The sequence below is a fragment of the Prunus mume genome, linkage group LG4 (assembly GCF_029339155.1).
Source record: "Prunus mume cultivar Tortuosa linkage group LG4, ASM2933915v1, whole genome shotgun sequence".
Lineage (NCBI taxonomy): Eukaryota > Viridiplantae > Streptophyta > Magnoliopsida > Rosales > Rosaceae > Prunus > Prunus mume.
Window position 1 is genome coordinate 12,377,358 of NC_142701.1, and position 27,073 is coordinate 12,404,430.

The following is a 27,073-nucleotide window of genomic DNA, read 5'->3' on the forward strand; positions in this document are numbered from 1 at the left end:
ACAGAAGCCAACACCAATCAAGGTTTTTACCTGTAAACTAATTCCATAAATCATCACAAACGCATGAAATTTCATATTGATGAAAGCTTCAAAGAAAGTCTTCTACTAGTACTTTTTAGATAATAGGCTCTTATGTTCAACTAGCAATAGGACTAAAATATGTTTTTGAACTTACATTTCTAACAAAGCGGGGACCTCATAAAAGGACTCCTTAGTATCATGTATTTCCTTATTCGCACCCAAGGTTTTGAAAAGCGTATTATATGTATGTATTTCCTAATTCACACTTACTAGTACTTTCTATATAGCATTTTATCCTTAGTCACGCTCACCTAAGGACCTAATTAATCCAACAGCATATTTAATAAAGACCCTTTATAATTGATTATATATTTACTTAATACTTTCTGTTTAGACAGATTCACTAAGAGATACTACATAACAAATTTTCAATTTATCAATATGTGCAACACATGTCAAATCTAATATCTAGTTAAATAGTTAAATTTAGGCAACAAGAATATTAGAGCGGGGATAGCTCAGTTGGGAGAGCGTCAGACTGAAGATCTGAAGGTCACGTGTTCGATCCACGTTCACCGCAATTGATTTAGATAATTTTGGGGTTTTTTTTTTTTTTTTTGGGTGCCAGAAGTTTGTATATCTAATGTGAAGTACACTTCAAGTATAGCATTTATATCCTGCTGAACCTGAAAGTTGTTGAATTATTTTAAACCCTTATTTTACTTTGATACTGCTGAACCTGAAATTAGCCTGCAGACTTGGACAGAGAGTAAAAGGGGAGAGGTTTTCTCACTTCATAATCATATCATGCTGAAGTTTTATTAACAGCTCACACAAATACACCATACATGAAAGATAATTTTACATGAAAACGTTTATGAACTAACAAGGAAATGCAGCTACCAATCGAAGTGTCGTCTTCTTTGTACAGCTAGTTAGCAAGGTGCTGGTACGCATAATCCACCCTCAGTACTCATCAAACGGCAGCAGAGCTGAGAAGTTTCACCATCTTAGATTGGAAGGGAAGTAAGTACTGCACAACAGGCATTGTTTAAATACAAATTTAAAAAGCCAAATCATTAACGCGGTGAAGAAAAATCAGGCTGCGCTTGAAAGGGAAGTTGAACCAAATGAAAAATCAGGTTGTGCTTGCTTACCTTTTCAATGAGAGAAAGATAGTATGGCTTCACCTTCTCAACATCAATCCGTTCCTTGCTCTTGCTGTAAAGGTGAGGTCATACTCATGGAATTTTAGACGAATCTTCTTTGGGGACGAAAATCGCTCCCACAAATTGGTGCTTTCATTGAGAGCGCGAAATAATACTCAAAAGGTGCTCCAAATCCATTTTCCACACTTTGTAGGCAACAAATGTCAAGTCTAATATCTAGTTAAATACCTAGTTTTGTCTTATAAAATCATCCAAGCGGGGATAGCTCAGTTGGGAGAGCGTCAGACTGAAGATCTGAAGGTCACGTGTTCGATCCACGTTCACCGCAATTAGCTTTTATTTCATTTTAAACTTTTTGCGCTAGAAGTCTAACGTGAAGTCTGCTGAATCTGAAGTTTGCCTACAGACTTGGACAAAGAGCGAAAGGGGAGAGGTAGTTAGCCTACAGACTTGGACAAAGAGCGAAAGGGGAGAGGTTGCCTCACTCACATCACCATGCTGAAGTTTTATTAAGCAATCTAAATAATAGCTCACATACACAATACATGAAAGATAATTTTACATGAAAACTTTTATGAAATAACAAGGAAATGCAGCTACAACTCGAAATTTCGTCTTCTGTGTACAGCTTGTTAGCAAGGTGCTGGTACATAATACACCCTCATTACTCATCAAATGGCAGAGCTGGGAAGTTTCACCATCTTAGCTTGGAAGGGAAGTACTGCGCAACAGGCATTGTTTAAATACAGAGCCAAATAATTAACGCAGCGGAGAAAAAAATTAAGAGAATGTTGAACCAAATGAAATCAGGTTGTGCGTGCTTACCTTTTCAATGAGAGAGAGATAGTATGGCTTCACCTTCTCAACATCAATCCGTACTGTGCTCTTGCTGTAAAGGTCATACTTGCTGCATGGAAAAAATGAAAATGCAGAGTGACATTTAGTATTTAGACCAACAGAGAAATCAATAAAAGGTGAAGCACAAAGAGCATGACTGAATTAAACACTTACTTGAATACTTGAAGCCAGTTCAGATTTTCGACATCTTCTTCGTTCATTAAGTGCTTATATGCTCCTGCCTTGTGTAGAGCTGCAATTTTAAAAAGATTTCATCACAATCAAATTACTCACACAATGAGTTATATTTCTTTTAGGGGTAAAATTTATAGTGCTTTTCTGTTATCTCACAGACCATAGAATGAGTGGTATCTAATGATGAACAGAGCTGCTGAGGGTAGAGTACAATTATTCTCCTTGGCCACCTGAATAAAAATTTTATTGTATGAATACCAAAAGTGTTTGATTATACTGTCTAAAGGTTACATGATCTAGGTTAGAAAATATACCAAATACATGTAGTCGTCATGCCCCCACGACATCATTACATTTTCGAGTCCACATCCCTCTGAGTAAACTCCAAATTTGGTGTTGTAAGCAGGATTATAGTAGTCAGGATTTTCCTTGAAATACTGCAATAGCAATGTCATGAACAGAATGTTTGATCAGCCAATTAAATTGTATATACATTTTTTGAGTGTTTGTAGTAAGTAAACTTATGACAAAAGTACCTTGTGATGAACATTAGCTTGGTCAAAAGCACAGCCAACTGGGAATGTGTCACCTGAAAAATAAGGATCAGGATTGGTAATTTTGAAGTTGAAAATATATAAATATATTTCTGCATAATATAACAAAAGTGTGATGCATGAAATTCAATTCGTACCGACAACAGCCCATTGAGGAAGCTCCCCAAAGCTAGGAAGAAGAAGCACCTTCCCAAGATCTAAAAGCACATAAAGGATCAAATTAGCAACTTACTTCACTTACTGGTATGAAGTACAGAAGAACAGATAATATTGAAGATATTAATACCATGGATAAGGCCAGTCAAGTGCAGCCAATCTTCATTGGGATAGTCCTTTCTAATGGCTTCAGCTGTTTGCAACAAGTGCTCGATTTGAGGTTCGTCTAAGTCCGGATCACTCTCATCCACAACCTCATTCAAAGCTCACAGCATTCCCATATGCTCATCTCCACCCTGTTCAATTTGCTGTACTTTCTCTCATTCTCTGAACCTGTTTTACATTTTTTTTATAATAAATATTTGGTTTTAGCTAGGCAGATGCAAATGAAAATAGACCCATGTTTCAATCTTTTCTCATACCTAGGAACTAAAATGGTGTCAAGTTACTTACAAAGTCATAAGTCTGGTTGATGTGATTTATCTGGTAGAAAATCTCCACACTTGGTTGCCTCTCACCTTCTGCATCATAATCCCTGTTTTGCAATCCATGTAAAATTATTAATAACTAAATATAATTGATAATTCAATGGAGAGGGTAAAAAATTCAATGAATTTCCAAAACAAGACCAAAAAAAAGGCAAAAGTATGGGCCTGGCCGAAGGCCCAGCACAGAGGGCTGCACAAGAAGCCTTGGTTGGTCAAAAATAAGATGAACAAATAGACCTTCGCTACTTCTGTTGCTCAAGCTAATGATAAGAACCCATGTCTTTCCGTGCTCGGAATGGCTTTCTTTCGTTTGGGTTTTCCTTTGCCATCCTAGGAAAGATTTTTTTTACCTTTTTAGTTGGGTAATTAGAAATGAAAGTGAAAGCAAATGCTTTGAAACCTTGGTGTCCAGGTTTCCCAATCTCTGTTATTTTTTATCATTGTCCTCCTTTTCTTCCAAAATTCTTGAGAAAAAGGCACAGCTTCAAGGGGATCAAATTGCCAGGTCTTTTTGTCTCTAGTGAATTAAGTGGTCATATACATTTTATAGTGAATTTTACTTGTAGATGATAAGCAAAGTAACTTATAACATAAGGAGACCATCCATGTTAGCTCCTACTCTAGATCAGATCATCTCATATCATATTAGATCTAGATCTGGAATACGGGTCGTGTTTGCCGTGTTCGTGAAAAACGGGTCGTGATTCAGATCTCTATAGATTTAATCCTGAAGGGTACATATAAAATAAATTTATGTATGCAAAAGTGTATAACCTAAATGTCTGTCCAAATGAGTTGGTATGTGGCACCACAAATAATCCATCATCCAATTCCAACACCAATTCCTTCTCATCCTCAAACACCTTTTTCTCCCCTGCCTCAGTTCCAACTTCAACTCCTGTGATTTTAAATCAGAGAAAAATCATATATAAATCACAGATTTTAAAGGAATCATTGATGAAAATAAATAATTTTTTTTTTCACACTGAAAATCCCAAAAGATCCCACCAAACCAAACTGCCCCAGATGAACAAGGATAAAAATAAAAATTTTAAAAAATTTTAAAAAAATTAAAAATAGAGAATACCAACTTGGAAACTCATGATCAACAATGAAGAAAAATAATTTACAAAAATATAAGAAAATAAAAAAATAAAAAAACTAGGAAGTGGGAATTAATAATGTACCAAATTCAAGCTGCTCAATGAGGATGGTCATCCTGAATCAAACCTGAAGCAGCAGAGAAACCCAAGAAAACAGAGGAAAATATTGAACCCAAAATAATGAAGGAAAAAAAAAAACAGTCTGGCCAAAGAATTTGGGCAGTGGTGGCATTTTGTGGCTTGGAAAGTGATAAGTATTTATAGTTGGCCGGAGAGTCCTTTCCTGGCAATTCGGAGGTCTCATGTCCTTCCCTGAAAAATCCACAAAACTTTTTGGCTTCCTTCCTTACAATATTTACTCCGGTCAAACTAAAAAATATTATTTTAACTCCAACTTGAGTAAAAGCAGAAAAGAAAAAAATTAACAGAGACAGCAGAAATAATTGATTTTTTTTTTAAAAAATTCCACCTTGTGGGACCCATGAGGTTCTGTCAGGGCTGAGTCAGCCTTGCGCTGGACGTGACGCAGCATCACCACCTACGGCAGCGCGCGTGTTGTCGTTTTTAGGCGATTGCTCTTTTTCACTGCCGTTTTTGCTAGTGGCGTAGCGTCGGCCGCAGCGTCTCTGGTCTAGTGGGTGCCACCCGTCCAGCTGCGAATCGCGGCTTGTGGTTGTTGGGACCGTGAGATCGGGACAAGTGTAAGAGTGGCAGCCGACAAGATCTTGTATTCGTCGGCGTGCAAAGAGAAATAGTCACCTGTACAACACAAGTACAGTGGCTGTAGGATTTGTAGCGGGTTACACGTCGCCACGTAGCCATCAGATAAAACTCAGGTTTTGTTTCCTAATATATATAGATTTTTTTTTTCGGGATAGAATGTGTAAAAGTCAAAATAACCATTTTATTTGCTGGATCATGGGACAAGGGTAGAACAATTTATATGTCAAAAATGAAGAATTTTATGTATACAGATAAGGTTGGACTAGATTAGGTTAAAAATATAGAATTATTGGCAACAATAATTTTAGCTTTGTCAACATTTTATAAGTCGGCATTCTACTTTAATCTAATATAAATTATTTGGAGGGTGATTCTAACTCGAATACAGAGGGAAGTACATCCGCTCTAACAATATAATTAAGTCCATGTATGCATAATAAATTATATCTTAGATTAGGTTACAAAGGTCATTGTGGTAGATTAGTCAGACTCAATTTAGATTTTCTCTGTCATTTACTTTACTACGAGTACGTAGGACGGAATTGAATTTTTGACCTCTCCTAATAATAATTTGTTTTCTTATTTTTTTATTATAAAGAGTTGAGAGTCTAGACGTTGTTTTTAAAGTTCGGTTCTTCACAAATAGGTCCTTCAAAAAGCATTTGCAATCCACAGTGAAAATATATCTGGGAGTGATACTTGTGTTGGGTGTGTGACTGATGACAATGACTTTTGCCTTACGAACTATACCACTATTTTGCATTAAGACAACGTCGGGCAGGTGCTTGTCCTGGAGATTGGTTTTTGGACAAAAGGTGTTTGATATTATGAGCCTAGGTTTGTGTGGCTATTGTACGTAACAGCAAATACCTATCGTCCGTGCAATTTATTTAAATGTGAGTGTGAGTTTTGACACTCGAACGGACATCACTGAGGCCGAGTAGTATACTCCAAGATGTTGACAAGAAAAAATACGAGGAAAGGAACAAAAATTCTTAATAAATCTGTCACATAACATTTTTATTGGAGAAGCTCCCACGTTAGTGTATCCCTTATCATTACTCTATGTCTATTATACCTCCAATTTCCGAAGGCATTAGAGGGAAAAAGCTCGGCTCCTCGAACGTATTCTTATGGGGTTTATTTGCCACCTACCAACCAAAAACAAAGATAGAATTGCATGTTGTTTCTTTTCTCCCAAAAGTTTTCCAAGTTTAGATAATATAAATTATCAGTGAGTGAGAAGATGGCTTTCCTTCATGTTTTCATGGTCGGCACGCATGCCTTCACCTCTCATTTTCAACAAATATCTTTACTCAGATTTGTCGGGCTAGTCATTTTACAGGCCAAAGTTGCTCTGCTCATTTGCATGCGACAGGTGGCAGCTACCATGAAAGTTGAAACTGACATTAACACAAGATGTTAGAAAAAAGCAAGAAAAAAGTGATGCGACACCAGCCACACGACACTTGGCGCGACAGCTTCCGCAACAACAAGCAGCGCAGGCCCTAGTGTTTCCTCCTTGCACATGGGTTGCTTCATGGCTGTGTGGGCTTCGCCAAATACAATTCCAATCCAGGCAATAGCTGCTAGACTGGAATTTGGTCCAAGTTTGGGTTTTTTCAAATTTAGCCCCTTACTTTTCTTGAGTTGAGGGAGAAATTAAGCTAAAATTTAGGATTTTTTGAGTTTGGCCTCATGGGTTGGAGATGACCTTAAGTTATATGAAATAATCGTCTTTGAACTCAAAATATTGTTGAATTAACCTAAATTTTCACCTTAAATGTTAAAAAAAATATCAAAGAGAGTTATTTAAGGATACGAGGACGGTTAGAAAGTAACATGTTTCATTCATACAGGAGTAATATCTTGTACAAAAGCCATTTTCATATAAGTATGTCACTATGTTACAAATCTAAACAGCATCTTAAGACCCTACCTAAGCATTCTGAGTACTGGTAATAGGCAAACTCAGAATCTTCAGTCATAAAATTACAATAGAGATTGGTTGATACTCTGTCAAAGTTGCAAAATAAGTATCCATTCTTGTCAAATGGGTAGTAGCTTCAGTGTTATACATAGTTTTCTACTCTTAACAGGATGCAGAATTGGAAACTCTACTCTAAAATTTCATTCTTTTAGCCGGGCCTTGATCAATGATAGGATCCATCTGAGGTTGTTGGGGCTCTCCAGCTTGCTGGGTTTCAGGGCCGTTCTCAGCTTCTGCAGTGGGAGCGGGAACATAGCCTTCTGGAAATGGCGGTGGTGGTGGGGCTGGTGGTAGCTGCATAAACAGAGTGATTGTTAGGAGTTATTCCTAGTGATACATTTGTGATTAGATAAAAAATCACAAGTTTCCCTTCCCAGAATAGCCTCCACTACATTAGCTGCAAAGCAATCTTGATCGTCTTGCACATTGTCATCCATCATATTAATATTCATCCATTGCTTTAGTGCCATGAAATTTATTCATTTTAATATAGGAGCATGGGATAATATTTGTGGCAATACTATGCATAATTACCTTGCGCTGCAAGGATTGAAGAATATGGTCTACTCGCTTTACTTCCTTAAAGTCAATTGTCTCTTTGGTAACCTTTGATTCAAAGGCTGCAGTCTCAATTTCAGAATCAACTGCATCAAAAAATGTGAACAAATTAAAACCATGAACATTGAACTCATAGTGACACACAAAAAAGCAACCACTTAAACATATGGAAAAAGGACATGCACAAACTAGCCTTCTCATATTTTAATTGTGCACAATATGCAGAAGGTTTTTAGCATTGCATTCACCAATCATCCTTATATGCATGATACTATATGAGACCATCTTTAAAAGGGTATGGTTTCAAGAATTCAACCAAGATGAACTGTGATCAGAGAGCAGTATGATCCAGGCATAGTTGCATACATATCAACCCAGCCCAAACTAATCCAACAAATTCTTGGATTCGATTGGTTTGTACAGAGCTTGAGTTGGCATTGGTTTTTTAATCTCTCAACTCCCTGAGGTCAATTTGGTTGGAATTTGACCTAAAATCTTATCTGAACTGTCCCATGTACACCCCTAGTGTCCAAGATTCTCATGTTCCTTAAACAAATCTCTCATGAAACACAAAAGCACCAGTAATAGATACTGCACTTCAGAAAAATTGATAACTAGAATACATGTCCCTAGAACTTGAAAGCATTGGTTGGACAACAAGAGGTGGTTGCACGATTTAGTATGCTAATAAGCCCTATTCCAACTCTTTTCTTGACAAAACTAAACCAATGAAGTGTTCATTTTGAATTCATCTGTTTTGCATGATAATACTTTGATGAGCGAAAATATAGGGATTTATCATGATTGAACTTGCCTCTATTACTCGTAACTCTCAAAGACCCCTAAAGCCAAATAACAAGCACATGGTAAAACTAATCAAACCATGAGAATTTGGGAAACATCATGGTTTTGCAAGGCATTTCAATCTTCAACTTTCAAGCTTGAGATATAATATGAAAATGAACAAAACTTATACGACTAGACCCATCCCATAAACTATTATGGAATACCAACAAAAATAAGTTACTGTTGCTGTAACAACAAAAACACTGTTGAGAACCCTTCCCACTGCTGACATATTATCATTTGTTTAGGCTCATACTAATATAATTAAGCAAAAGGAGAAAATAGAACTCAATATACCGTATCCAATCTTTTCCAGCTTCGAGGCAGCAGTGGTAAAAGCCTTAGATATATAGTAGAGAGCACGTCCCTGCAACATGTGTAGACAGAAAATCAGAATGAATACAGATTTTCCTTTGAAATATTAATCCCAAGATCTATGAACACACCAGATAATAGTACCACTATCCAACAAATGGATGGCATGCGCGGTCTTAACTTAGATACTAGACAGAACAATAACTAAGCACAGGTTCATACAAGGACTTTAAGCATAAATTTGAAATTACTCGAGGATAATAATTCTTTTATGATTTTCTTATGGCACTGCTAGGCAAATGCCATTCAGTTAAGTCCTAATTTGTTCAAACCACTCCAAAGAAAAAACTTACAATTCGAGCTGCGAAAACATTGCAAAGCTGTGGTGCTTGGTAAATTGTACCATCCAAGACATAATAGGTCAGCATCGGCGTAACTTTCTCCGGACCATCCCTCTTTTGCTTGCGGAAAACAAAAAGGTGTGGCTCCATTACTTCATTCAGCGAGTATTCAGTACCTGTCATTTTCCTGTAAACCAATCAACTAACCATCACGAACTGTGCCTAATACCAACCATATGGGGTCAACCACAATAGCCATATGAACAATCAGCATTCTGGTTGAGTGGGGTGATGCCAACGAAACCACACAATTTTAAGTAGTTCCTTATTTTATATATATATATATATATATATATATCTATTCAAATTGCTCCGTCGATTAACCTAGTCAGGTTTCAATAGTCCATACAACCAAAATAATTTGTAACTGGGTTCTGCTAATAACATTACAAACCTCTTCTTTTTAATGATCATGCCAATGTAGAACACACAAATACTACGCAGTAATGTTTCTTAAACCTCTTCTTTCAAATCCCTAAACTTCCACGCCCTTTAGCTTTAACCACTACAAATGTCACACAAATTCACTTAATTCTAACTCCAGAAGAGTCCAACATACAGGACACTAATATAATCTTCCCAAAAAATTTCAGAAACCCTAGCTACCTAAAATTCACTAGAAAAGGCAAAAGCTGAAGAACATTTCCAAAAATTGGGGAGGTGGGTTTTACTTACGAGAGGTGAGAGGGGTCGAGGGGGTGAATGGAGCGTTGACGAAGCTGTTCATTGTTGCAGGTCCAGTCGTAGAAAGGAGAGATAGCGAAGTAATCGAAGACCAAATTGCGATCGAGAGGATACGAGTTCAGCCATAGCTGGTCCTTGAAGCATATTCCGGTCATGTCCGTGCCCGGTGGCTGTACTGCCATGGGCGGCGGAGTGCCCTCCATGCTCGGCGGTGCCATCGGTGGCGTCGCCATTGATTCTCTTCTTCCTCACTCTGCCTCCTCTTCAGGCAACAGGCGGGCGGGCAGGGAAAGGCAATGACTTTCCTCGCTGATTAATTAATCAAATCTCATGGGCAAAATTCCTATAAAAAAAAAAAATCATGGGCAATTTTGTAACCTAACGAAAGTTCTGTTTTGCCCCGATGCGATTTGTTAACCAACCAAAAGCTTTCCTTGCAATACAGATTGGATTCACTTTAGTAAATGTGATCGGAATACTTAGTATTTTATATTAATGATTAGTTACATCCATCTAATTTTAGTCATTAAATTATATTCATTAAATGTGTTGATAATCTCTTAGATGTAATTCAACAACCGACATTAGAAGTATGTAACCAATCCTTAACTTAAATACTTATTGGAGAATCTCCCACTTAATTGATTCAATATGAGTTAGTCAATGTCAAATGCATCAAAATGAATTCACACGCTACGTTTGTAATAGAAGGGATAGGTGTCATTAGGATTTAAACTTATAAGACCACTAAATTGCAAGTAAACACTCTTACCACCGAGTATCAAGACAATATGAAGTACATTTACCCCATCACTCCCTAACTTATTCAATGGAATTATTTGGTGATCAATGAGCTCCTTAAATTTGACCCCAATATTCTGATAATTGTTTAAAACAAATTAAGTTTTCAATTTAGGCTAGGAGTTTTGAGTGCTCTAGTGTGCCCATGAGCACCAAGAAAAAGAAATGAAAACATATTGCCTTGATTTTCATTAACATTCTTCTTTGAATAATTCTGGTAGGTTCACAATGGTTTAGGATTAATTTCCTTGGTGCAACTCATCCGAGTTCAAAACTCCAACGTTTAGAAGACATCTTTCTTTCAAAAATTATTGAACCATGCTTTCAACCCAAATAATATTATTGGCTCATTAAAAAAATTCTCAATTTGTGCATTTCATATTTTCCATGAATTATAAGTTGTAAATCTTATTTTAGGATTGTCTGAATCGGAATAAAAATTTGCCAAAATTTTAAGAACTTGGAAAGAATATTTCCATTAAATTCTAAAGTTTTGAAATTCCAAACTCACAAGCCTTCAAAATTCTTAAATTTCAAAGTTTTCAAGTTATGGAGGAAAGAAGAAGAAAATGGGAGATATAACAAATTTAAGAAGCAAGGAGAAAGAAAAAGCAAGAAAACACACGGATCGACAAACTTGTTTATCCGATCGCAAAAAGAAATTGAAAATCAAATATCAACCAAATAAGTATGAAAATTTTCTCACAACTTTCAACCCTAAATAATTCAAAGCTATCAGCTCTTCTCTACTCCTCTTTTGCATTTTCATCTTACTATTAGAGCTTGACACTCTAGCATTTACACATATAGACCTGTATCATAAGGCAAAATAAAAAAAATGTACATAAAAACAAAAAATGTAAATAAAAAAGTTCATAGTGTTGTAAAATGAACAGTATATCATATATGCGGGAATATTGAGTTGCACATAAAGTAAATGAGACAATATTTAATGAGGTAGTTCACGACCCGTAGGCCTTCTACCTTCACGCGGCATTAATCCGTCAAGGCTTTCACCAATTGTAGAAAATTCCCCACGTTCAGCTATGCTTAAGTCCTCGGAGAACAATAGTAGTAACTTTTTCACTATAGAAAATAATAGGACTACAACTTTAGTGTTTACAATCTATGTAGTTCACTAATTTTTCTCTCCTCTCAATTTCCTTTCTTCCTTTCTTCCGCTAATTGAATGGAAGCAGCCAAGCTTCATGTGGGTGTATATAAAATCCCTCCAAAATGTGGCTGACATAGAATCCAATATATTTACAACACGTGGTGCTTTGTTGAGAAGGATGAAAATGTGACACATGGCGCCATATTTTACTATCCAAAAGTAGGGGTAGCATTTTAAACTAAAAAACCGCAAAAACTAACCGATAATTTACCGCAATGGAACCGCAATCGCGGGAAACCGAACCCCATTTGCGGTATGAAGAATTGAACAAAGCATTTGCTGTTGCAATTGCGGTATTTGATTTTCAAAACTTGCGGTTACCGCAAACAGCGACTATATTTATAAATAAATAAAAATTGCATTTTGTAAATACCATTGGTGCTCAAACAACACAACGGGGTCCTTCAAATCCACTCACCACCACCAACACTTGAGCTTGTAACTTTAATTAACTTTGAATTGGGTTTTTCCTTTGGGTTGTAACTTTAATTCATTTTGCATTGCATTTTCCTTTTGGTTTGTAACTTTAAAGGATATGGAATTGGAATGCTTGAGAAGTTTAACTTTAATTGGAATGCTTGGAATTGTAACTTTAATTTTCTTTAGGTTGTGAATGCTTGAGAAGTTGAGGATGTTGTGAATTTATATATGCTTGAGAAGTTGAGGTTGTGAATTTATATTTTTGGGTTAAAGTATGCTTGAAATCAAAAAACTTAAAAAGAAGCATCGAAATTTGGCCTAAAATGTGGAAGATTCGATTTTTATGACACAAAAAAACTTGCGGTTTTAAACTGCTAATTCACGGTAACCGACTTTTCGCAGTTTACCGCAATGTGGTAAACCACAAAAGCGATCGGTTTGCAGTTTCAAAAATCATCATACCGCAAATTGTTGGCTGCGCAAATCTTACGGCCTGGTGCTCCGGGCCGAGGGGATGTGCGTTAACACGTGACGCCCTTCTTTTGGATGCAGTGCGGTTGTGCGCGGGCATGCCAGCACGGTCTATCGTGCGTCGAGATGGTGATGAGGTTTGGGTAGAAGATGGTTAAATGATGCGCCTGTTTTGAGTTTGACTCTAATCAAACGATTGTGGCCTAGAGAGGAACTGATCTTGGCCGTCAGGTTCATGGCTTGAGCTACAAGGCCGTTTAGTGGTGGTGTTGGTGGCGGGTTTTAGGCGGTGTTCCGGCGCGTTGCTCAGAGAGCGACGGTCGTATGATATGTGGGGTGAATGAGATGATAACAGAGATGGTGCTCCGACGCCTTCAAAACCAAGAGTTGTATAATATATTGATGAATGAATTTTCCTTACAATTTACCACTACTCCTAGGAAATCAAATAAAGGTATTGAAAGTGCATGACAGGAAAATATAATTTGCTCCGTGGGAGGCTTTTGGTTTGGTGTTTGAACCCCTTGAATGTAGTCTTGAGCTTAGTATTTATAGGGGGAGTCCTGGAAGGACAATCGAAGCCGAAAAGATCTGCATGGTGGAGTCTGATCGGGGTAAGTGTGTAGTCAAATCGGCATTTGGGATCGTGAAACATTGTGGTGTGACCCCCATAAATCCTGGTAAATCTCGGCCACGCCTGATCGTGGGTTCTGCCCCTGGCCGTGGGAACGCATTTAATGCCCTAGTCTGGTGGTTGGTGATCTGACCTTAAGTTGTAAGATTACTTGTGAGAATATTTGTGTCTAACCACTCTAATTCCCATCACCAAATCCTGACTTCACACTTCCCCTCTCCCCTCGTGCATTAAATGCTTCTTGCGACTAGTGGGTTTATTGCGATAGTCAGAGGCATTACTTCATTAAATGGGGCGTGAGACCTTGAGGCCACGTGGCGATTTAACCACAGTATCTTCGGCCGTGTCCTTTACGGCCTTTGGCTTCGGTCTATAATACACGCGGTCGCGAGGCCGAGAGGATTCTGCCTTTGCAGCTTTTTTTTTGTTTTTAGGAAGGCGAAATGTCTAACGAAATGTGACCGTTTCAGTTTATAAGTAGGTGATAGGGCCGAGAGGAGGTCCCTTTGGTCAGTTTCTGACCGTGATTTATTAGGCACAAACACAAATAGTCAGTCGATTTACAATTTGAATAAAAATTCGCAATTATCTGAACCGCAACCATCCCTATCTGAAAGGGTGGCACTGGTCAATGGTCATGAGATTGGATATTTCCAATTTGGATCTACAGTATAATTCCATCAATTCGGATTGACTTGCTCTCATCAGTTCCCAAATTATTTTGTTGTCTAAATTTCTCCTTTCATTCTCTTAGCTAGAAACAACGAAAATTCTACGGTGCCATTATTTTTTAATAATGGGCAACATCTTCTCGATCTCTATATCATGTGATGGCATTCTTTCTGGCTGCTGGGATTGCATCTGTTGGGCAAGCAGCATACCCATGTATGCTGAAATCCAACCTTCATGATCTGCAAACTGCTTTAGAAGAATTAGCAGATCAAAAGAATGATGTGCAGAGAAGGGTTGAGAATGCTGAGCAGCAACAGCATTTGAAACGTTTAGACCAAGTACAGAGATGGATATCAAGGGTGGAAGCCATGGAAGCTAAAGTCAGTAGCTTGGTTAGAGATAAAGATAATAGCACTCAACAAGTTGAGAAATTGTGTAAATTTGGAAGTGGGTTATTCAGCAACTGCAAAACCCAATACAAGTTTGGGAAAAAATTGACTAAATTGTTGGTGGAAGTGAATGCTTTGCAGAGGAGGGGAGTTTTTGAAGTTGTGGCTGAAAGGGTACCTGCAGCTATAGTGTATGAAAGAAGTACTGAACCAACTGTGGGCATGGACTCAACATTTGGCAAGGTTTGGGGTTACCTTGAAGAAGAGCAAGTGGGAATTATTGGCTTGTATGGCATGGGAGGTGTAGGTAAGACTACCCTTTTGACCAAGATCAACAATAACTTCCTCCATACCCACAATGATTTTGATCTTGTGATTTGGATAGTGGTCTCTAAGGACCTAAAGCTTGAAAATATTCAAGATAGCATTGGGGAAAAGACAGGGTGTTGTGATGACACATGGAAGGATAAAGATTACCTTAGAAAAGCTGAATACATTTTCGGGGTCTTAAAATCAAAGAAATTTGCATTGCTATTGGATGATATATGGGAGAGGGTTGATTTAGCCAAAATTGGGGTTCCTATTCCTGACAGACAGAATAAGTCCAAGCTAGTATTCACAACTCGCTCTGAGGAGGTGTGTAGCCGTATGGGCGCTCACAAAAAGATTAAGGTAGAGTGTTTGGCATGGGACAGAGCATGGACTTTGTTTCAAGAGAAGGTGGGTGAAGAAACACTTTATATTCATCCAGATATCCCTAAACTAGCAGAAATCGTCGCCAAAGAGTGTGACGGTTTGCCATTAGCTCTAATTACAGTTGGTCGGGCCATGGCTTGCAAGAAGACACCCCAAGAATGGAATCATGCAATTCAAGTTCTAAAAAGATCTGCCTCTGAATTTTCAGGTATGGGAGATGAGGTATTCCCTCTTTTGAAATTTAGTTATGATAATTTACCTAGCGAGAAAGTTAGATCTTGCTTCTTATATTGTGCATTATTTCCAGAAGATTTTCTCATTCACAAACGAAGATTAATATATTGTTGGGTTGGTGAGGGAATTTTGGATGAGTATGATGACATAACTGGAGCTCAAAACCAAGGGTATGATATTATAGGTACTCTGGTTAATGCATGTTTATTGGAAGGTAGAGAAGATTATGTGAGAATGCACGATGTGATTCGTGACATGGCAATGTGGTTGGCTTGTGATTGTGGGAAGGCCAAGGAGAATTTCCTTGTGCATACAGGTGCTCATTTGATTGAAGCTCCCGATTTCAAAAATGGAAAGGTGTGAAAAGGATGTCACTAATGGCTAATCAGATTGAGAATCTAGTAGAAAGATCCATATGCCCTAGTTTGTCTACCCTGTTTCTCACTAATAATCGTTTGAAAATGATTAGTGAAGGCTTCTTTCAGCATATGCCCAGTTTAAGAGTCTTGGACCTGTCAGAAAACAAGGGTATAACTCATTTGCCAATGGGAATATCAAAATTGAAGTCGCTACAATATCTCAATCTATCGCAAACGGGCATAAGAGACTTGCCAATTGAGTTGAAGGCCTTAGACAAGCTCAAATATTTGAACCTGGAGTTTACCAGTAAATTGAATATGGTTCCAAGGAATGTAATTTCAAGTTTTCCGATGCTGAGGGTGTTGAGAATGTATGATTGTGGTTCATCAGACGATATTCTATTTGGTGGAGAAGAATCTTTAGTAGAGGAATTGGTGTGTTTGAAACACTTGGATGTGTTGACTATCACCATAAGGTGTGTCTCTGCTTTCAAAAGATTCTTCACCTCCCTCAACTTACTGACCTGCACTCAAGTTCTATGCCTTGAGTCCTTCACCTGTGTGAGCTCCCTTGATATATCGCCGTTGACAAACATGAAACGTCTGGATATCCTTAATATTTGTGATTGTGAAAGCATGGAAGATTTGAAACTTGATTTGGTTCAGGATGGAGCGGCTGCACAAGCACTTAACGGTCCTTGCAACTCAATCACAATGATCAAAAGTTGCTTCCACAGCCTTCAGCGGGTAAGTGTGTATGAGTGCCCCAAACTAAAGGACTTAACATGGCTTATTTTTGCTCCAAATCTTGTAACTATAGACATACATGACTGCCCTGAAATGGAACAAATAATCAACTGTGGGCAATTGAGCAAAGTTGAGGAGGTGGTAGAAGATTTGAGTTCATTTGCAAAACTTAACAACCTGATATTGATCAATCTGCCACAGTTGAAGAGCATATATGCAAATGCATTGCCGTCACCATATCTGAAGACAATTGTTGTATTTAACTGTCCACAACTGAGGCAGCTCCCACTGGATTCCACTGCAAGCAAACGTAATATCGTCATCGAAGGAGAGGAAGACTGGTGGAATGAGTTAGAATGGGAGAAGGAAGCTACTCGAAATGATTTTCTTTCCTCCTTCAGAAATTTAAAGCTTTAACATAACTGGCAATTGCTGTATTAGTGTTCCTTTCATGCCATGATATGATTCCTCCCTTCTGTACATATATCTTTACTAAAGAAGGAATTGATAAATGCAATAGTCGTAGCTTTTGTCAAAAGTTGAAGAATGGTAAACATCTCAGTACAGGGTAAACAAGTTTCTGACTTAAATATGTAGGAATTTTTTAAAATATATAACAAAAAAACTTAAATATCTAGAATTAATTTGTACCAAATAATGCATGGGAGATTCTTCAATAAGTACATAAGTTAAGGATTAGTTAAATATTTCTAATTTCGGTCGTTAGATTGCATTCATTAGGGGAGTATTTTTGCTCACCACTTTAATTCAATGTGTACTCTCACTACCCATCTTAAATGTTGACATGTGTACAAAGGTGTAACCATAGTTAATTTTTATTTTATTTTTATTTTTCTGATGACATTATTATGAGAGTGAAAAAACCAAAAATCCTTTTAATAAAATTTAATTAGAGAAAAACCAAAAACCCAACAGCCACCACCCCACGCACCCAACCAATCTGGTAAAATCCGCCGACAGCTACATTCTCTCCTCCTTGCCCCCAAAAATACCTCAGCAACCACGCACCCAACCAATCTTGTAAACTCCGTCGGCAGCAACCTTCTCTCCTCCTTGCCGCTAGAAATACCTCAGCAACCACAGCCACCGTTCCCCTGCAGCAATCCAAAATCAGCCGAAGATGGCGAGGTAAGAAGAACCAAAACCGAGTCCAAGAGACCCAAAACAGAATCCAAGAGACCCAAAAATCCGAGCGAGAGAGTTGTCCGATCCTGTTAAAGTTGAAAACAATGGCACAAGCAGAGACTCATATTCAGCCCGATTCCAATCCGTTGCTGCCATGCCCGATTGGAAAGAAGAGAGCCTTCTAATCGCAAGTCATGTTGTCGATGCCTGAGCGACAAGTTAAATACAAGAAACATTCTGATTTGCCTTGAAGGCCCCACCAACCAATTCAACAAAATGCTAAACCTTCCTGAGTTTTTATTTCTTAAAAATTGATAATCGTTTTAGTTTCTTGTTTTGTAAAAGATATGTTGACTGGGGCGTGGTGGTGAACGAGGTGGGGAGGGAATGGTGGTGGGTGCTGCAATGGTGGCTAGGGTTGTTGTTCTTTCTTTAAAATGTTATTATTATTATTATTATTATTATTATTTGGTTTTAAATACTTTAATAAATTTAAAATTTAAAAGTTAACTATGATTATAACTATGGACATGTGTCAACTTCTAAAAGAGACGGTGATGGTACACTTTGAGTTAAAGTAGTGAGCAAAAATGCACCCACTTATTAGACCAATCTTTAACATAAGGGACATTTTAGAAAAAGCAAAAGGAGAGAGAAAAATTTTAAAAGAAGCAAAATGACAAAAATGCCCTTATTTATTTTTAGATTTCTAAGAATCCAATACATTTGCATGCTTTGATTTGAAAGTTAAGTTTTTTTGTCTTTTTTGAAAAAGTTTTGGCTTTTTCCAAAAGTGAAAAAAAATTTATGTCTAAAACCTAAAAAACCTTTAACGGTAAAATACTTATTTAAGAATTTTCCAATAATGCATATATAATATAATATAATATCGGATCGGATTGAGATGCGAGCAATGTTATAAAAGTTTAGCCCAATCCAACTCCTATGGGCTAACAATCTGCAACCCACTCCATATTCCTTAGGTAACAAGGAAAAGGAATCTTTATCTGTATAGAAGGCTCGCGAGTTACACATCATCTCTGAGAGGGAGGCATAATTCGCAGACTTAGGGCTAGGCCAGTACACTCGAGTATTCTCCTCCATGTTCACTAGACTAGTTTACAGTATTTTTTTGTCAAAAAAAATAACAAAAAGAAAGAGAAGAAAAAGAAGAGGGAGAAATGAGTCAAGCGTTCTTCCAATTGAGTATCCTCTGAATCGAATATCGGATTTGCCGGATTCGATTATGCAGAAAATCCTCTTTCAATTGCCTGCCTATGAAGATGCTGTCCGCATGAGCTTTGTGTCGAAAACATGGCAAACCCTATGGAGCTCACTACCAGCCTACCATTTTGATTTCAATTCTGATACGGGACAACCCATCTCTTATTATTATCAAGCAGGCCGGTATCCTAAAAGGGAAAGGCCTGCCACCACGGCACTGGACGAATCGCTGCGAATGCTCCATGAGTATGACGATGATCAGAAAAAGGTAATCAATTACTTTAGGCTGAGAGGGACAGTTCCTTTGCAAAGCCAAGCCTGGAATGTCGACCGGTGGATCAAGCTGGTAACCAAACACTTTGTCAAAGAGCTACATCTCCGCTTCAGTTATGTTGCCGGGATCCCAAGGTATCGTTTTCCTCCTGCAAGCTTTGATGTTGGGTCATTAGTTGTGTTGAGTTTAAGCCATTGTGTTTTGGACCAAGCTTTGGTTCAAGAGGGGAGGAGGCTTTGTTGCCTAAAAGAGCTTAGTTTTTCTTATGTTGATTTGAATGGGCTAGTCACGGACCTCCTTTCTAGATGCCCTTCACTTGAAACACTGGAATTCTACCGGTGCGAAAACACTCAGCATACTCAACTTGGTGATCTTACAAAGCCGATCAGGACGGTGAACATTGAATTTTGAACTCAATTTTGTTATCCAGTTTGAGTTACTACTTGAAATAATATTAAACGATTTAGCAAATGTAAATTACCATATTTAGCTCAGATAAATAGCAGAAGAGCTAATAAGCTTGCCTCTATTATTTGGGGGCGATGTTTTGATGAGTTTAAGTGAACACCTAAAAAAGGCCCCAGTCTTAATTTATGCATAGCACCCATAAGTTCTAGGACTTCACCAATGTGTTGGAGCAGGTTTTGGGTGGTTTTCGCCTTTTGTTTCGATTCTATGATTTTCTTTAGATTTTAGTTCAATACAAGTATATAAGCTTTAATGATCAATTTATGTTTGTTTAACTGTTTACTGTTATTGATTTTTTTTGTTTATATTATTCAATAAGGTAAGATCACTATTTGTGTTTGTTTTATGTGCAAAGATCGTGTCGGTTAAGCATGTATATATACACTACTTGGTAATTTGGAAAAGTGTTTGGCAAGCAAGAAATAGAGAGAAACTGAGAAATTTCTTTGAATCTCTTCGTATACCTGAATTGCTTGATTTTATCTTTAATTTTTTCAGAGTAAAATTTGATTACCTATTTTAGAAAAATTAAGGTAACTTCACAAATGCTATTTGATTACCTATTTTACATGAACATAAACTGGAAAGACCAATATGTCTATCTTGAGATTTTCTAAGAAGATTTTGCTACTACACGTTTTACCCTGCATATCACATATCTCAATGAATTTCAAATTGTAACAATATGAAAACCAATAAGTCACAGATATATGCATGTTGAAGGCAATGACGTTAATTTTTTCTTTGAAATTTATTTTATTACTTGATATATAACTGATATTAACTCCTGATGAGTAGCTAGCACTCTCTAGCTAGCTGACAAGGAACCAAGACATGTTTACACTCCCCGTGTCCATGCGGAGAAAGCAAGAAACGGGTGATGCTCTCCTTAATGTGCCGATTTTAGCAATGTATGCAGATCCCAGTTGATGATCAACTATGGGACGCAGAACATTAACATTGGAATTGTTGTGCACGGCCTGAAAATCTTTGCGTAAGTTTTTGGATAGGAAAATAAGCTTTTGGATTGTTTGTTCTGGTGTGAGGTTGGGTTGGTACAGGGGTGATTCTGGGGAATCGCAGTGGATGAGCTTAAGGTCAATCCAGGTTTTGCAGTGGTGACTCTTGGTAACAACAGAGTTGCTAATGGAATGTAGGGACAAAGAACTATGACTGTGTTGGCCATGGCAATTTCAATGTCTTGTTGAGCAATCTTCAACTTTTCAAACTCAGACACTCATCAGATGATTTATCAATGGCAAAAAAGAAACCAACGCTCCAAGATAGTCATGTCTTAGAAAGTGACACAATCTGTTGTTTTATTCTAGCTAACGCTTTCCAGATAAAAAAAAGGTCTGGTTATTGCATATAATGTTTGGGGAATCGATTCGAAAGTGCTAAAATTTTCTGTGCTATAGGATCTCCTTGATTCTAAAAATAGAGATGACGCCTCACTAAAAAGAAATCTAAAGGTAAAACCTTTAACAATATATTTTAGAGGAATGAACAAACAGTAGGAAATCTGTAACACCTGTATATATTTGTGTCATTGAGTAACTGCATCAATAAGATCATATGATGAACAATGTAAAGTTAAGACTTATATTGCCAAAATGAACATAGTAACTTGTGCATAATTTTGAATAATCAAGATAGTTATTTAGACAAAACAAGCAGCATCCATCCATGCTAGTATTCTTTTCAAACAATAATAGGAAGCTACCACTGAAACTACAAACTACAATTGTCAATAAAAATAGCTACCCTAATGCTAGTACCACTGTAGCTTTAAAGTGATCCAAGAAACTCCTCCAAGATTTCTCCATAATACACGGCTGGCTAAACCTTCACGACCTATCACGCGTTTTCCATCTTTAATACCATGAAAACCTTCAATCTTAAGTGATTTTAAGTCATGCCGCCAACATTTGATATGGTTGTCTCCACAACAGAGGAGATTTGTTTCCCTATACGACATTAACTTCTTGTATAAATCCTGAAAGGTACGAAGGTCACATGCAGTGAATAGTTATGGAACCTACATACATAAGAAATTAAGCAGTCAATATTGTCCTATAAGATTATCAAATTATTACCTTTATCGTCAGTTTCTTTTCAGCTACGGAGATGCATAGGGTGATTGGACGACACCCCAAAAGCAACCCATCAATGAGAGCTGTATGATCTATTGAAGACCTAATACAAACCTCCAAATACTTGATTTTCGAAACTGGAGAACTTGTTTCTTCTCTTAATTCTTCCTTAGCAAATCTGATCTGTATGCATATGTATTTTATAAAATAAGTTAGTTAAGGTGACAAATATACAATAACTTATATTTAAGACACATGTGTATCATAGAACTCTTGAAAGTTCATGTTTTCACGCCAAAACAAGTTCTTCGATTTCTTCATTCTCTACTCCAGTGAAGTTGAGAACTCTGGAAGATATATATGCAAGATGCCACATGTGTATCATAGAACCAGAGAACTATCAAGAAGCAGCTGGTCATTTAGCTTGGCAAGAAGCTATGAATGCAGAGTTGGAAATGATAGAGAAAAACAATACTTGGGAATTGGTAATTGGTAGAGAGACCATCAGATAAACCTGTTATAGGTGTGAAGTGGGTGTTTAAGACTAAGCTTAATTTGAATGGAACTGTTCAGAAACACAAAGCTAGGCTTGTAGCAAAAGGGTATTCACAGAAACCTGGGATTGACTACAACGAAACCTTCGCGCCAGTGGCAAGGTTAGATACAATTCGAACTGTTATTGCACTTGCAGCACAAAAGGGTTGGAAACTATTTCAGCTGGATGTCAAGTCAGCATTCCTAAATGGTGTGCTCGATGAGGAAGTATATGTAGAACAGCCTGAAGGTTTTGAACTGAAAAATGCAGGTCACAAGGTTTACAAGTTGAGAAAAGCCTTGTATGGACTTAAGCAGGCTCCTAGAGCCTGGTACAGTGAGATTGATGCATATTTATCTATGTGCAAGTTCAAAAGAAGCATTAGTGAAGCGACTCTGTACACTAGATATGATAATGAAATAGGTTTGATCATTGTCTCAATCTATGTTGATGACATTTTTTATACTGGAAACAGTGAGGGAATGCTTACTGAGTTTAAAAGGGAGATGATGCAGAGATATGAAATGTCAGATCTTGGACTCCTTCATCACTTCTTGGGCATGGGAATACTACAAACTGATCAAGGGGTTTTCATTCATCAAAGCAAGTATGCCAAATCCTTGCTTGTGAAGTTTGGGCTTGAAGACTGCAAACTAGTATCTATTCCATTACCTATTGGTGAGAGACTCAAGAAAGTGGATGGGAGTGAGTTAGCTGATGAAAGACTCTACAGGAAAATAGTAGGAAGTCTACTATACTTAACAGCAACTAGACCTGATCTAATGTATGCTGCCAGTTTGCTATCAAGGTTTAGACTAGACTAGTCCTACAAAGAAGCATATGGGAGTTGCAAGAAGGGTTCTAAGATATGTGCAAGGAACTCTTAACTATGGCATTGAGTATGTGAAGGATAAGTCTGCAGCCATCATTGAATTCTGTGATGCAGATTGGACAGGCAGTGAGGATGATAGCAGGAGCACCTCTGGCTATGTATTTAGCTTTGGAAGTGGAGCATTCTCTTGGGCCTCTGTGAAACAAAATACAGTGGCACTATCTACAGCTGAAGATGAGTATGTCTCAGAATATGAGGCAACAACATAAGCTATTTGGTTAAGGTTTGTTCTTGATGACTTTGGTGAAATGCAAACTGAGGCAACACCTCTATTCTGTGACAATATGTCAGCAATTTCTATGGCTAAGAATCCAGTCTTTCATCAAAGGATTAGACACATAAACAGAAGGTATCATTTCATAAGGGAGGCTCTACAAGAAGGGGTGATTGACATGAAATTCTGCAGAAGTGAAGAACAACTTGCAGATAATTTTACAAAAGCATTGCCTAAGGATAGATTTAATCAACTAAGGTTGAAGCTTGGAGTTAAGCCAGTAAGCAGCTTAGAGAGGTTGTTGAGAATTGTCGCATACTAAGCTTAAATCAAGCTGCAGATGACAATCCTGAAGATTGATAATGAAGAGAATGAAGAAATCGAAGAACTTGGGGACTTCCCATTTTTAGTAACAGTTGTTAGCTTAATGTCTCATCACTAGTTTTATTTCCTTTTTTTTTGGAAAATTCCTACAGCTATAGTTCCTATCTTTTTCAGCTGTACCTTGATAACCAATTATAGCCTAGGTGTAAGGATCGTAGCCTCCAATGATTATGTATGGCTGGAGATAAGTCCTTGTTACCTAAGATTTAGGGTCTGAGCTATTTTGGCAATATGTCTCATGTATTTGAGTGTGCGTTAGTGCTCATTTGCATTTGAGAGAAATATACTGATCACTCTTCATTCTCTCTGTTTTTTCTCTTCTCTATATACAATTTTTCATTAACGATTCTATCCTTGCTCAAATAACAAAAATCCTCAAACAATAGTCACAGATTCAACATGGTATTAGAGCTCCTGGTTTGATTCCAGAGAGGGGCGCGAGCTGTGAGAGAGAGGTCTTTCCTGAAATTCCTAAAAGGGATAAAGGTTGCTCTTTTATTGTGTGGTTCACTAAGACTCACATAAAAATGGTGGGATCAGGTTCTTCAGGTGGAGATTTACGAACTATTCTCATAGCATATGATCTATGGGATGTAGTAGAGGTTGGAGTACAATCACAACCAATTATTGAGGAGGAAGAAGGCTCTAGAGGTGAAGGAAGTGAGGCTGAGCAAGTTCCAGTGGAAGCACCTACTATCTCCAGAGAAGATAAGATCAAAAATGCCAAGGCATTGAGTCTTATTCAAGGAGCACTAACTGATGAGCTCTTTCCTCGCATCAGAAATGATAAGACTACAAAAGGAGCTCGGGATACTCTGAGAAGAGAGTACAGAGGAGATAAAAAGGTAAAAGCTGTAAAACTTCAAGCAGTTAGAGCAGATTTTGAGTATATGAGAATGACAGATGGTGAAAGCCTAGATAGCTATTTGTCTAAGTTTTTTGGAACTGTGAATAATTTGAAATCACTTGGTGAAGATGTGTCTGAAACAAGAATTGTGCAAAAACTCTTGATGAGCCTAGGTAGAAAATATAAGCCCATTATGTCTATCATTGAAGAAACTCGAGATCTTGATGTTCTTAGAGTTGAAGAAGTTATTACATCTGTCAAGGTCTATGATAAAAGGGAAGACTTGCATGATGAAATAGATAAATTGACAGGAACTGAGAAAGCTTTTAGCAGTCTCAAGGTTGGGAGTAACCAAGTTACTGGTACTAATAAAAGTTCACAGAGTAGACCAAATCAAAAATGGCAGGAACAAAATAAAAAGGGCTCAAATTGGTCTCAAGGTGGAAACTTTAACAACAACCCTAGCTCAAACTGGAATAATGGCTCTTGGGGGAACTGGAACAACAGTTTCAATTCACAAAACAAGCAAAGAAGTAGCAGTCAAGGTGGTGTGAAACCACAGTGCAAAGTGTGCCAGAAATACCACTTTGGTGTGTGCAGATACAAAGGGAAAACCTAAGTGTGGAAAATGTAATCGTTTTGGTCATACTGCAAAATATTGTGAAGGTAACAAGCAAGTGGCAAACTGTGCAAAGGAGGAAGAGGTAACCACAGGAACCATGTTCTATGCTTGTCACTTTGCAAGTGTGAAAAATGGAAGTGTTTGGTTTGTGGACAGTGCCTGCAACAATCACATGACTTCTCAAGAGTCTGCATTGATAAATATAGACAGAACTGAGACTTGTAAAGTTAAAATGGGCACTGGAGATCTTGTGCAAGCAACTGGGAAAGGCACTCTTATAGTTGAAACTCAGGGTGGGAAAAGATACATAAATGAAGTATTGCTAGTCACAGATTCAACATTATCAACTCCTTTAAATTACTGCAGTTGATTGCTTCAAGGTCCAATGGGTAGCATTTCCATGTACGATAGCAATAACGAAGAGTTTGAAGATTGGATGCTTCAATCTTGTAGCTATGAACTCTAGTAGTAGTGTCTAGGTCAACATTCTTGAGCTTGGAAAATCCACAGAGCTGAAGATCTTTTAGGTTTCTACAGGCACGGAATTTTAAATTCTCAATAGAAGGACATCTAGAAAGGAGCTCATTGGTTAATCCATTCAAATCCACAAGTGACAAACTGAGCTCTTTTAGGCAGCTAAATCTCATGCCCTCTTGCTTTAAGGCTTCCTTGGAAATATCACAAGAACTTAACCTCAATACAACTAATGACCCAAGATCAGAACTAGCAGGAGGAAAACTGTACCTTGGGATTAATTTATCAATATAATTGAATAATATGTTTATGTGGAGCTCCAGCACTTGGACATAGTGTTTGATGACCAACTTGATCCAACGGTCGATATCAGAGGCTTGCTCTTTCTTGTGAAGTGTCCCTGTCAGCCTAAAGTGAACTATCCTTTTCTGGTCTTCATGTTCATGTAGAACTCTCAAGGACTCGTCCACAGAAGTTACAGACTCCTCTTCTGACCTTTTCCTCTTTTGATCCAGACCATCTTCACTTTCCATACAAAAATTAAATTCAGAGACAGGCAGTGAGTTCCATAGACTTTTCCATGTTGTTGACAAGAAGCTCATACGGACTGCATCTTGGGCAGGCAAGCGAAAGAGGATTTGATGCATAATGGAATTCGGCAACTGCGATATTCGATCCATACTAGATGAATGATGAATGTTTTCTGAAGAAACTAAAAAGAGAAATTATTGTACGCTACTGAAAGTTGAAACCCTAGCTATAGTTTTTCCTGTATATATGTTTGGAACCCTAGCTGTAGTTTAATTAGCCCTATATATATAAAGGAGTTTTATTCCTGTGAAATATTGGGCTCCTGCCACATACCAAGCCATCCCCAAACTACAGAGTTCCTTCTTTATTTTTAGTCCTTAACGCTGGGCCCAATATTCATATAGATATATTTTAATTAAAAAAATATAGAAATATATATTCCACGTTAATGAATGTTCCTTTGCTGTGCAGGTTGGTAGTGAAATTATTCAGAGCTGCCTCAAAGTGCGGCGACACGGCATCAATTGACTTGAGACCTTTTCTCGGTCATCGGTTGACTTGGGACTTTGGTGCACCTACCATAGTACCAACTTATATTTACAACCTCATAAATTTGGAAAAAGAAACAGAAATTAAAAACAAAAGAGGTGAAAATGACTTGGTCGTTGGGATCCAAAGGATAAATCATATGTTTTTGAGTTTTGTGTTTTGTGTTGCTAAGTTTTGTGCATG

General features: G+C 37.7%; 4 protein-coding genes, 2 non-coding genes and 1 pseudogene across 7 annotated transcripts; 4 read left to right on the top strand and 3 right to left on the bottom strand.

Moving 5' to 3' along the window:
• The first annotated feature begins 528 nt into the window (after nucleotides 1–528).
• On the top strand, nucleotides 529–601 carry TRNAF-GAA (transfer RNA phenylalanine (anticodon GAA)). Its single transcript has one exon. It is a non-coding gene; the product is annotated as a tRNA-Phe (tRNA).
• Nucleotides 602–1,445: 844 nt separating this feature from the next.
• On the top strand, nucleotides 1,446–1,518 carry TRNAF-GAA (transfer RNA phenylalanine (anticodon GAA)). The gene has a single exon. It is a non-coding gene; the product is annotated as a tRNA-Phe (tRNA).
• A 148-nt stretch (nucleotides 1,519–1,666) lies between these two features.
• LOC103342863 (inositol oxygenase 1-like) lies at nucleotides 1,667–4,766 on the bottom strand (annotated as a pseudogene). Its single transcript, XR_016125970.1, has 11 exons — nucleotides 4,608–4,766; nucleotides 4,195–4,318; nucleotides 3,382–3,467; nucleotides 3,063–3,259; nucleotides 2,914–2,973; nucleotides 2,759–2,811; nucleotides 2,537–2,659; nucleotides 2,383–2,452; nucleotides 2,202–2,280; nucleotides 2,016–2,097; nucleotides 1,667–1,911 (listed from the first exon to the last, which is right to left on the bottom strand). The product of XR_016125970.1 is annotated as an inositol oxygenase 1-like (transcript).
• Nucleotides 4,767–7,076: 2,310 nt separating this feature from the next.
• On the bottom strand, nucleotides 7,077–10,363 carry MED6 (RNA polymerase transcriptional regulation mediator-like protein). Its single transcript, XM_008246517.2, has 5 exons — nucleotides 10,032–10,363; nucleotides 9,309–9,483; nucleotides 8,938–9,007; nucleotides 7,771–7,880; nucleotides 7,077–7,530 (listed from the first exon to the last, which is right to left on the bottom strand). The coding sequence occupies exons 1-5, from the start codon at nucleotides 10,271–10,273 to the stop codon at nucleotides 7,369–7,371; spliced, it is 759 nt and encodes a 252-aa protein (XP_008244739.1). The 5' UTR covers nucleotides 10,274–10,363; the 3' UTR covers nucleotides 7,077–7,368.
• A 3,846-nt stretch (nucleotides 10,364–14,209) lies between these two features.
• LOC103342885 (putative disease resistance protein At1g61300) lies at nucleotides 14,210–17,175 on the top strand. Its single transcript, XM_008246545.3, is given in 3 exon segments — nucleotides 14,210–14,396; nucleotides 14,398–15,871; nucleotides 15,874–17,175. Coding segments are annotated over 3 exon segments (2,715 nt in total). The 5' UTR covers nucleotides 14,210–14,336; the 3' UTR covers nucleotides 17,055–17,175.
• Nucleotides 17,176–19,029: 1,854 nt separating this feature from the next.
• LOC148917923 (putative F-box/FBD/LRR-repeat protein At1g78760) lies at nucleotides 19,030–19,692 on the top strand. The gene has a single exon (XM_089050449.1). The coding sequence runs from the start codon at nucleotides 19,030–19,032 to the stop codon at nucleotides 19,690–19,692; it is 663 nt and encodes a 220-aa protein (XP_088906575.1).
• Nucleotides 19,693–25,662: 5,970 nt separating this feature from the next.
• Nucleotides 25,663–26,490, bottom strand: LOC103342887 (F-box/LRR-repeat protein At1g55660-like). The gene has a single exon (XM_089050450.1). The coding sequence runs from the start codon at nucleotides 26,488–26,490 to the stop codon at nucleotides 25,663–25,665; it is 828 nt and encodes a 275-aa protein (XP_088906576.1).
• Between the last annotated feature and the right edge of the window lie 583 nt (nucleotides 26,491–27,073).